This window comes from Lacerta agilis, chromosome 1 (assembly GCF_009819535.1).
Source record: "Lacerta agilis isolate rLacAgi1 chromosome 1, rLacAgi1.pri, whole genome shotgun sequence".
In the NCBI taxonomy this organism is placed as follows: domain Eukaryota; kingdom Metazoa; phylum Chordata; class Lepidosauria; order Squamata; family Lacertidae; genus Lacerta; species Lacerta agilis.
The window spans coordinates 121,785,875-121,798,053 of NC_046312.1; the positions used below are offsets into that span (position 1 = coordinate 121,785,875).

General features: G+C 42.0%; 1 protein-coding gene across 2 annotated transcripts in view; it reads left to right on the top strand.

Moving 5' to 3' along the window:
- Positions 1–11,377, top strand: part of PLCL1 (phospholipase C like 1 (inactive)) — a 181,917-nt gene extending 170,540 nt beyond the window's left edge. For both annotated transcript variants that reach the window (XM_033169263.1, XM_033169271.1), the window contains exon 6: positions 11,058–11,377. In XM_033169263.1, the coding sequence (XP_033025154.1) occupies positions 11,058–11,234 (177 nt within the window). In that variant the 3' untranslated portion in view covers positions 11,235–11,377. The remainder of the gene's footprint in view (positions 1–11,057) is intronic.
- The last annotated feature ends 802 nt before the right edge of the window (positions 11,378–12,179 follow it).

Here is a 12,179-nt window from a genome sequence, read left to right on the forward strand (position 1 = left end):
CCCTATGTTTTGCATGTTACACCTGTGGGAATCTGGGTAACATCAAGGAGTTGAGGTCAATCACAGCTTCCAGATGAATGTTGTATATGTTACAGTTAGTGATCTCAACGCTCTGAGTGCTGTCTTTGTGTAGCCAAAATGGCACCATCCATGATGAGAGGGGAGGTTATCAGCAGACTCAGGATTTCCTCTGAGGTTTGGAGAAGTACAAAAAACCTTCGGGGGGGGGGGGAAACCTGTGGGGTAGTGGGAAGGGATTTCAAAACAACGCAGTGAGGACTGAACCTGCTTGGTAGGCATTTTGAATGCAGCGTCAGGATTGGCAAAAGAAACAGAGAACCAGGATGGGCAGGTGTGATGAAACAGCATGGAGTGCCTGGAATCCCAGACAGAAGTATTGCATCATTATCTTGCAGACCCCACTGGTACCTGTATGATATATGTTCTTGTTATGGTCACATTTCACATTTAAAACCTCTGTCAGTATTCAGCTCAAATAATCTGTGAGTTGAACCTTAGTTAAAGTTTTGTGCCTTGCTGATGTGGTGATATCAGCATTTGTATGTTGTTGTAATGATGAACTAGGAAAGAACTATATTAGAAACACAGCAGGATTCAGTTATTGAGTCCAGTGAAGATCCTGAGGATTGAGACATATTGTAGACATCAAATTCACTTCTACTTTCCTTGAGAAACAGATATTCCAATATCACAATTTTTGAGGTACAGATTGTCATTTTTAGTTACATTTGACAGGCTAATACACAATAATTTAGCTTGCATAACCAGGTGATAGGGGGGGGGGAAATCCTTTGCATTCAAGCCAGTTCTCTTTTTGGCTGTAAAAATCTTGGGTGACATATCAAAACAAGAATCTCGCACTATATCTCTAAGAACTAACCATAGGTTCTGGCACCTAATTTTGTTTAAAGCACAGTGGCATAATATAGCATGATGTTTTAATTGGCTTTTATTACTGAGGTCCAAAATCTTTGGTGGTCAGCCAAGCCACCTTACATTACTCTGAAGTGAGAATAAATTGGTAGCATGTTGTTGTTGATGGCTGCTCTGAATTTTGGGTAATAAATCAAACTAGGAGAAGCTAATTATTAGGTAGAGAGTAGCTAGGTAGAGGTTGGGTGGTTAACTGTCCACTTTTAAGATATTGAGCTAAGGTTCTATCCAGTGATACCTTTGGACTCATGGAACATGCTTCTATTCATGCAAGGTGTTGCATCCAATATTTGCTGATTATTTAATGCAGCTCTATGCACCATATTCCACGAGCTCCTGCAGGGTCTTACAACATTTTGGAGCAACCTTTAGTCTAGCTTGATGATTTCTACATGTTAATATCAAAACTCTTTCATTGGCTGCTCTGTGACTTTGAGATTTTCAGTTTACAGGTGGTTATCTTCCCATAGGGATGCAGGTGGCGCTGTGGTCTAAACCACTGAGCCTCTTGGGCTTGCCGATCAGAAGGTCAGTGGTTCGAATCCCTGTGACGGGGTGAGCTCCCATTGCTCTGTCCCATGTTTAGTACAGATGTTTTTAGACATCTGGAAAAAAATCTGAGATACACCATGTCTTAATTACCTGAAGGTGTTGCAGCAGGCAAGACAGCTGCGCTCTCTCTCTCTCTCTCTCTCTCTCTCTCTCTCTCTCTCTCTCTCTCTGCCTCTTCAGTTGCTCAGATTTTTGCCTTGGGCCTTGACACAGGCAGTTAGCAGTACAGTACAGCGAATTCTCTCCAGACTATTATGGAATTAGCCAAACTAATCTTCTCTGCTTTAATAGGCCTGTTTAATCATAATCCACAGTCCAGGCCTTTCAGAACTGAGGAAAGCATAAAGCCTCATAATTAACTTGTTTAAGATTCTTTTGTTGTAGGATGTCTGATTTTGCACACTAAATAAAGTGAAGGGGCTATTTAATATACAGCTCTCAGTGAAAGCTTAAGTTTAGGCACTGAAAGTCTTTGCCATGTTTAACAATGTTAAGGAACTGTATAGATACAATTACATGTGGCAACCATTGATTCAGGAAATTGTGTAACAAAGCCTTTTACAGTACTTGCAATGCAGTTCCAAATATGTTCAGATGTTCAATGTCAGGGAAATAAAATCTGACAGGTAATCAACATGTATGTAGATTACAGGTTGGTTTTGTACCTTCAGCTTTGTGACAGCTTCATAATAGTTATTGTCTAAGCGCTTATCAAAATTGTTTAAATACATATTCCATTGTGGAGAATAGTTAAGCAGGAATTCACTTGACCCATCGAGTGCCAGAGTTCATGTCTTAAACATGCAAATAGAACCCCTGTGGCTCAGATCAGTGGGCTGGAAGCTGTTAAAGGAGTCAGATGCTATGAAATGACCTCTAGCCTATGGCTGATAAGATTTTTCCTTGATTATTTGGATGGTTTCGCTATTGCCCCTCACTGATGGTCCACAGGTTAAATCCCATGTGTTGTCTCTCTTGTTCACAGCCTGCTTTTGTTTTGACAGGGGATACTAATGAATGAGTCCTATCTCACGTGGGGAGAATGGAAAAATGGGCGGGGGGTTGTTAATTCCAGCTGTTGGGTGCTATAAGCCCTGCCTTCGGCAACTCATTCCACCTGTTCTTGAAATGTAAGCAACCCTCTTAAACCCCTACTCTTTCACTGTCTCTGTTCTTTTCTCCTGTTGTCACTTTTGAAAAGCACACAAATCTGCTACGGATAATAAAAATCTTCAGAAATAGTTGACATGGCTGAGGTGTGGGGAATTTTTTTTGGGGGGGGGGTATATAAAAACAATGTTGTTGTTGGCATCTGTTTGTCTTGAGAGACAATGGAGTGTGCCTCCGGGGGTGGAGTCAAACAACTGCATTAGCATCACCAAAGTGACCTCCCTGGGGCACAAGCCTAGGCAGTGTGTGGAAGTCCTGGGCTGTCCAGGTGACAATACACCCCTCTCAAACCTTGTTGATATGGTCCAAAGGAAAGCAGAGCAATATGTCTGGCACCAGCTTGGCAACCATTTTAGGGACTCCATTCCAGATTTGTGGAGTTTAATCCTTAGTTTAAAAACAATATTTTAAAACAATATTTAATGTATCATTGCACCTACCATACTTTAGCTAAGTCCCTTCATGTATATTATCTTTGTAAAATGTTTCTAGTTACTCATTTATTGTGAACCTTCTGTACAGAGATTATGAAAGGATGCCTTCAGATTTCCAGCTGACATGCATCCTAGATTTTACTGCTCAGGCCTTAAAAGGAATAACGTTATACTGCTGTTGCTCCATTTTCTTACTTCCCAGTTCTGAATACATAACTTACTGTATACATAACTTACTGGCTACTGTAACTAGTGATGGGTGAAGCACCCTCAGGTTGCGTAAGCTTTGGCTTGGCAACCAGCCAAGCTACTTTTCCCAAATGAGATAGCTAGACTGATTTCTGAGTCCAAGCAGAATCCTTGACCCAAGCACCCTGTTCTCTGTCACTTTAACACTACCTACTGGTCAATCCAGTGACAGAACCGCCAGTGGCACTCCAGCCATTGGGAGGCAGAGAAAACGAGACCTCTCCCTCCTTTTCCTTCCCGACACCTGGCATGCTACACCAGTGTGCCAGGACAAAAGGTTACAGGGGTCCGTGGGAAAGTGATTTCCCCGGGGCTACTTCAGTTCTGCCTTCCTTATCTCTCGTAGTGCCTGGAGCATCCGTCTTATTGCTGCCAGGCTGGTGGTCAGGGAAAAAGTGTTTTAAAGGGGGTGGGTGGGAAATTGGTGGGGAGGGAGGCTGAGTGGGTGGGAGGGGGTAAACCAAGAATTCTGATTTAGATGGTAATCTGAGCTGGAGAATAATCCAGGGCCCTTAATGTTCACTGAAACAAACATTACTAGCAACTCGTATCTGGTACGTCTTTGTGGTGTGCTCAGAGGCGTAGGAAGGTCAGGTGGTATCCAGCGTGGAAAATTTCTTGTCACCCCCCCCCATTGATCCCCCCCCCACAAAAATGGTTTTACGTTATTTCATATTTTGTTACTAAGGAATAGTAATAATAATAAAAAAACTTTTATTTATATCCCGCCCTCCCCGGCCGAAGTCGGGCTCAGGGTGGCTAACATCAGATACATAACATTGGTATAAAATCAAACAATAATTAAATTACCTCCTAAAAACATCTCAAAATCAGATTAAAGTCTAATTAGATGGCTTTCCACAGGGTTAGGGTTGGGAAGAGTAAGTGCTCCACTGAACTGAAATTTCAGCCTTCACGACATAGGAAAACAGCCAAGTAAACAGCTATTTTGGTGGAGGAGGGTCAAGATATTAACCGATATGCATGAAATTTCATATATAGCTATATAATCCCTAGTATAGTAAGATAAGACCTTTGGAGCAGGGATTTTTAAAAAAGTTTTTTATGAATCGCCCTAGTAGGGCAGTAATTCTTCCTTGATAATTTGTCACCCCCTCCATTATGGAAACTGGGATGGACCGCTCCCTACGCCCCCTTGCTACGCCCCTGGGTGTGCTTACTATATATGCAGATGGTTGCTTTGGCAAGTTTTTTGAAGGAAAGTCTGGAAGAGCATGAGTCATCATTAGGCAAAGCAGTGGCTCACCAGGGAGCAAATAAATGCCAAACGCAACCTCCTGAACAGTATCTCAACTGAAGTAATCATCGGTGATGGGCTCAGAAATATCACCAGTGATTCCTCTTCTATCCCTAGCTTTACATATCCCCACAAATGTGTATATGTAAGAGGCTGATTGTCATTCTGTGCCTGCAGAAACACAGATCTGTTAGTCAGCTTCACTTCAGATGTGTCCCCGGTGCAGGTGAAACCAACCTGTGAGATTGGTGCTCTCATGATCACATAGAATGAAAGCACATGTTGCATTTCTGTTTTCAGCCCTTAGCGGTGCGATAGCTCACCAGATGCCCTCAGCAAAACCACATTGCTTATATTTATAGATGGCGGTGACTTCAGCATCATCTTCTTTGAAAAAAAATAGCCCTCCTCCTTCCTAGTAACAGTGACACCCTCCTCCGCCCAATCAGATTTGACCACGGTGACCATGTTTGCCCTCAGTTTTGTCGTCGTGTAACCCAACAGGATTGGCTGTGCAATGATGTCGCTGTGACTAGGAGGGTTAGTTTTCAAGCCAAAATGGAGTTGAAATAAAATGATGTATGGATGTATGCTGAGCCTTCTGGACTGCAACCATGGAGAAGCGGCTAGTGAAGTGCAGTTACGTTGAGATACTTGATCAGGTATCGCCCACTTAAATGTGTGTTGGAGGATGTTCCCTCTGGAGATGACTTGGGAAGATGACCTTCTTGAAAAATCGATGAAAGGGGGAGTGTGTTTTGTTGAAGGAAATGTTTGCCAAATGTTCCCACCTTTTATATAAGCCCTTTACTATTTTATGATGATGATGATGATGATGATAATAATAATAATAATAATAATAATAATAATAATAATAATAAATTTATCATTTATACCCCACCTATCTAGCTGGGTTTCCCCAGCCACTCTGGGCAGCTCCCAATCAAATATTAAAAACACAATACAGCATTAAACACCCTACTGTATCATCCTACCAGACACTGTCTTTAATCTTCTCTTACAGTTTGATACTTATTTCTAGAGTCTATGATAACATCAATAGCTAAAGAAGCAGAAGCCTTGGAAGGCTAGGATAGAGGAATGTGATTTTTCTTTGTCTGACAAAAAAAATGAGTTTTTTATGTGTGTGTGTGTGTGCCAAGAAAATGGTTCTGTGCTCTCAGGTTATTGCAGTGACTTATTTCCAGGGGTCATTTTGGTTTAACCAGTTTTTTGGAACTAACCCCACATTCTTTCTAGTATTTGGTTTTGCTAAGGTGTTGACATAATTTTGCTGGCACCTCCCCCTTTTAAGTAGATTATATTCACAACCAAATTTCTCAAAGCAAACAGATGGCTTCTCAACAAGAGCATGTCCGCGGAAATTATCCCTTGCAGAAGTATAACAGTATTGCCACAAGAGACTTACGTTTGTCATTCATTTTCTTGTGAGATGTTACCCAGAACCATTATTTGCTTTCTTACCTTGCTCACATGAAGCAGGTGTGTGTGTGTGTGTGTGTGTGTGTGTGTGTGTGTGTTTTCCTCAAAGGCCAACAAAACTTTAATGAAAATTGGGGAGTGGGGATGTACATATCAAATTGCAATATACATTGTCATTGCAATTTGAGTTGAGGAATGTTTTTCTTTCCCTCTCCTAAAATTAAAACGCATAAAACTAAAAGCAGGATGTTGGAGGATTTAGGACAGACAAAAAAGTGCTTCTTCACACAGTGCATAGCTGAACTATGGCATTCACTCTCACAAGAGGCAGAGATGCCCACCAACTTGTATGGCGTATTTATGGAGGATACGGCTACTATTCTTGAGGGTTATGTTCTGCCTCCACTGAATGAGTCAGTATGCCTCTGAATACCAGTTGTTGGAAATAGCAGGAGAGGAGAGTGCTTGCAGGATTCATGCAGCCATCTGTCTGATCTAGCATGGCTCTTATGTTCTTGATGTTATATTTTTTAATTGGTGATGTGGTAGGTAAAACAACAACAACAACAACAACAACAACAACAACAACAACAACAACAACAACAACAATGTGTATGCTAAGGTAAAGTGTACACACTACTTGGCTGGAGAACTGCATTGCAAAATTTGGAGAAGTGCAACTTTTGGAGAATGGTTGTCCTTCAGTTCACAAACTGTTTTATAAAGTGCAAATTAGGTAGATTTATGAATGTGAGCTGAATCAAATTTTTCTCCCATCCCTAGGCCAAATCTGTAGAAAACAGACTACAAAGCAAGATTAATTTAAGCAGGAAAACGCTTGCCAAATTTCCTTCAAAAATTCTATACATGCCACTCTAAGAACAAGTGACTTAAATAGAAGAAAATCTATGTAATGGCAATGTGAAGGATTATAAGTATGTTTTAGATTTGTGGTGAACAGTATAGCCCTGATATTTTTTTAGTGCTCAAACTGAATTACCGGTACTTTACATTCCTATGTCGTGACTGAACTCTGAGAACAGTCTTGTTAGAGCCATCAGTTGACAAGAAATCACTGCATTTCATCAATGATGCAATGCCAATCCATCTGTCTACCCATGGTATTTAGCTTTGAACAACATGGGAGTATATGAATGATTCACAAACATTTATGATTGCCAGTTTATTGCACGATCCCCAGGTAATCCAGTGATACAATCTGTTGCTGGCAGCTTCAAAACAGGAAATCTTAGGGCGATTTTCTAGGATGATCATTCAATACAACAATAACGAATGCAAGATCAGTGGCTCTTACAACTTTCATCCCTGCTCCTGGGTCTCAATGAAAGATTTGGATTCTATCCATCCTACCTATACCTATACCTATACCTATACCTATACCTATACCTATACCTATACCTATACCTATACCTATACCTGTCTGTCTGTCTGTCTGTCTATCTATCTATCTATCTATCTATCCACACACATACACATATGCTTATCTGCTCTTTCTCCATAACTGAAGCAGATCTGCAGATCATAACGTCTGATTTCTCTTACATGAGTATTTTCACTTCATGTCCATGTATTTAGTGTGCATGGATGGAACGGAAACACTGTGTGCAGTTACACTGTGTTATAAGCTACCTATAGATTTTGTGCTAATTCCTACATGCCAATGCTCTCTTTGTAGGAGTCGTGAAGCAGCTGACTAATTAAAGCTGTGATGATATTTAAAAGAAGCCTGGCATAAAGGGTCGGATGGGCTCAGAAATCACACTAGAGCCATCCTGTTGAACAGGGGTTCCTTTGTATCACTAAGTTGTTTAGCAGAATGACTGAATGACCCCGGACGTTATCAGTTTGTGATGCAATCTTAGCTCACGCTGGTATGTCCAGTTGCTATTGTTCCCAAGCATTGTTTACTGGTTCTGAACCTTGCCAGCTACCATTGTCTCTCTAAACTTGTTTGCCAGGACTGGAGTAATGGGGTGAATGCAGAATCACATGGCATGACATGTGTCAGTGCATCATCGAGTCGCAACAGGTTCTCACCAAGCACCAAATTTTGCTAAAAGGGGGGGGGGGAATTGTGCATGAGCTGAGTGATGCCAGGTGTCTATAGGTTTGCACTGAATGTGGCAATGACTGCTCCCCACATCAAATGGGGGGTGCCTTTTGCATGGTCACGCGCAGCCCCCAGATCCCAATGCGGCTCCTGGTGGTATGGGCTGGTTTCACCCTCCCCAGGCTGGATATCTGGAGGTCTCCGCCTACCTCAGCCAATTGCCCAATCCCTCCTGGGGAGGCGTTGCCAGGGGATCGGCCAGGTAGGGGGAGGGACCACCCTGCCCACACAACAGAAGGTGAATTTTACCTGTTGGCTCCAGAGCTTCTCCCACCCTCTACTCCCTCAATTAACTCTTACTTTGCAGGTTAACCTCTTCTCACAGGTACGCAGGCACTGCTATGTCAAGGCTGCTGTTGAAGGGCCGGAAAGGAATTTCCCTGCATTGGCAGGTTTTGCCTTCCCCACAGCAAAATGTCACAACTTTGGCGGTTTCAGACCTTGGGCGGAATCCTTAAGTCTGTCTTCCCTAAAGGGGGGGGCGTGAAGTGGTGACTCACAGCCCCCTTGCGACGGCGATACCAGGCTTCCCCATTAAAGGGGTCTTGAGGGGAGGCATTGGCCATACGCCAAGAGGTTGTCATTGCTCTCCCCTGTGATGGCGGCGAAATGGGGGGGGGCTCTCTGCTTGAACATATGTTCTCCAGAGCCAGCCCAATCCCCACACATTCTGGATAACCCTGATGTCTCCCAGATCCCCAGCTGCGGACTGGGAAGGATAAACGCCCAATGCCGGAGCCAAGGTCTCCCTACATATGAAACTTAATAAAGTTGTGGCCAATTTTAACCACATAGCACGTTGTCTTGAGTCATTATTCCACTCAGGGGTCGCCTGGGGTTGGGGGGACTCTGCCTGTCCATGCAAAAATGTCTTTCTCATGCTTCTTGAGATTGTTCCCTGTGGTCATTTGCAGGTTCGTATTCTACACAACGCTGGGATCGTTCTCTGTGGGGAGAGAAAAGTGAATTGTAATGATTGTAAGAAATGTGGTCACAGTGCACAGATGCACAGTAGCAACAGGATATTTCCTCTCTTGTGTTCCTGTTCTATCCTTTGCGGAGAATGTGGTGACGGACTGAAATTTCTAGGCTATGCGAATTCTGGCGTCATTGAATTGTGCTGCTTCCTTACCTGCCCACATCAGTGGCTATGTAGGTATGGGCATGGAGCTTCTGTTTTTGGAAGCAATCCTCTGTTTCCTGAAAAGGTGTAAGCCCTAACCTTCATTTATTCGATTTGTTCTCTTCTGCCCTTCAGCTAGAACGCGAAGCTTACAGCTATGTCTGTGGGAGTTGTGCTTGACAGATTTCTCCATTCTATTTTTATGGCTAGTGTTTTTAAGGACCTGCATGCCTTTGATCCTGCAGTGCTCTTCTAAAATGTCCCCAAAGATGAGCTTTCCTTTAGGGATGCTTACAGATTCCTCCCCATGAGAATTTCTCACGCAGTTTTGTGGTTCCTGGTGACCTGGCCTTGTCTCCAAAGCAGCGCCATTACTCTCATGATCTGTCCAGCAAATGCCAAAAATTGAATCTAAAAGCTGGCGGGACTCTGTCAGAGTGCTGGGATCTGCTTTTGATTTCCAGACTTATGTTCAGATGGCTGTGCACGTGCAGTTTGCCATAGTTTGGTTTGCATTTTCCTGCCTTATAAGATTGCTGACATGCACCAGTGCACATATTCATTGATTAAATAATCACAGCACAGAAATTAATTGTTTCTGGTTCACAAGACCTTCTCCTTCATGTGCTGGACGTAGCAGAGTTACCCCCACTGGAGATACATCAAGCAGTTGTGTGAAGGGACCCCATATGCATACTGACACATGAAGGTCTCCTCACTGAGTCCCTTTACATAGCCACCAAAGCACTTACATGTACTTTCTCTGTGTGGAGGTTTGGGGTGGTGATGGTGAACCTTTCTGATGTGATTGCTATCATTGCGTGGATTGCTTTTTTTTTTTTAGTTTTGCACTGCGATTTAGTTTATCAACGTGTTTATTCCTTGGTGTGCGTCAGTAACCTGTACTACAGTAAACTGTATGTGCCAATTCCAAAATTAATTTTGGAAACTTTGCAAGTTGAACTAGAAGGCAAGGGGAATTGGGAATGCAGGACGGAGTGAGCCTACAGACTAAAAATGGAATGGAACGGGGAAAATATGTCCATTACAGCTTTTCTGGAGTATGTTCACCTCTCCCCCCACCCCCCGGAAGTAAGCCCTTTAGTTGAAATGTGAATTATTTTTATTTTTTGATTATTTTGGGATCCACTCTTGATTCTATAAACTATTGAATAATTATACCGTGAATACTATTACAACGAAAATATTAACAAGAACAGAGGGTGTAAATGTTCGCTCTGATGCTGGCTCAGTGTTTCAGCTGATTAACAAATGTCTACTCTGGTTTGATTCTTAGGTTCTGCAAAGGTGCTCCCCACCCCCCTTAAGCATTTGCTCTCAGCAACATTGTCCAGACAGGAGTCAACTTCATCAGTCCGAAGCATGGGTGTACATGAGATTAAGAACTGTTATTTTCAATAGGATTTAAGGCACCTATTTGCTAGTTGGATTTTGGCCATTTTCTCTAGTGTCCGCAGATGGGTTAAAGAGGCGTTAATAACTCACTTGAATTGCTAACAGCTCATAATGTATTAAATGTGAGAGACCAGCTGCATCCGCTATCTATCGTTCACTCTTGGGTGAGACAAGTTGTCTGTGCATGTTATGCTGTGACAAAGTTTGTGTGTTTGTGTGTGAGAGAGGAAGAAAGAGAGAAAGGAAAGACAGATCTTCTTTATCTTTTTAAGGACGTGCATTATTCGTGACTCAACTTCTTTCTGTGTGTTTGTTGTGTATCTGTAGGGACAAGGTGATCTACTGAAGAACGCCAAGAACGAAGCCATAGAGAACATGAAGCAGGTCCAACTGGCTTGTTTGTCATGTGGACTGAGCAGAACCGGGACTGTGGATGCCAAGTCCAAACGGTGCCTGGAGGCAATAGAAGAAAAGGAGACTGGCGATGAGAATGGGAAGCTGTGAAAGAAGACCATCGCTTTCTGGCATGGAATATATTTCAATAGCCCGAAATTATTTTTTTAACACATTTAAAAAGAGAAAGAGAAAAGACCGCACTAGATTGCCCTCTACCGGATGTCAGAAGTATTAAAATCCTCACAACGCCAGTGTTTTATTTGAGTTCATTTATCCAAGTTTAAACTCTTGAAGTAGTGATATTTCTAATAAATCCAAGCTGTGTGTGTGTGTGTGTGTGTGTGTGTGTGTGGAGATCTAGTAAATGCTCTTGAAGTTACATTGTTAGCCCCTTTCCTTATTTATTTTGGCATCTTTGATCAGAGTTTTATCCAGTGCTTTTTTTCTTTAAAAAAATGTTTAGGGGTACTCTCATTTTCCTACTCATATTGAAATACTGCCCCTCAATGAGGACAGACTTAGATTCACAAAATGTTTAGAGGTATGCGTACCCCTGTGTCCCCCCAGAAAAAAGCACTGGTTTTATCATTCTGAAGATCTTGGTGGTTAGAGAGAATGCGTAACACATTGCCAGTAGTTTTAATGCTTCTTTGTACCATACTGTTGTTTTAGTGGCAGCTTCTAATAAACTGTGCTGTTCCAACTATGTAATACAGATTTTACCAGCAGAAGAAAACACACACATAAACCTAATCTTTTATTGGCATGGATGAATAATGGATTCCTCAGCATAGTGGGAATGATAAATAATTAATTTACCTATTAAATTAAGTTGATGAAATATTAAACAATCAGAATTTTTTGGATAGATCTCAATAGGACTTCTGATGAACATTCCACTAACTTTTTTTTTTAAAGCTAATCATGATTTGAAATGCACTCATATTAATAGAATAAATTGGCCATTTTGTTTCATGCAAGGAAGCCAGGGTTATTTTTCAGCTCTGCAAAATTAGGGATGGAGTGATTTGCAAGCTTTGGTTATGAAATGTG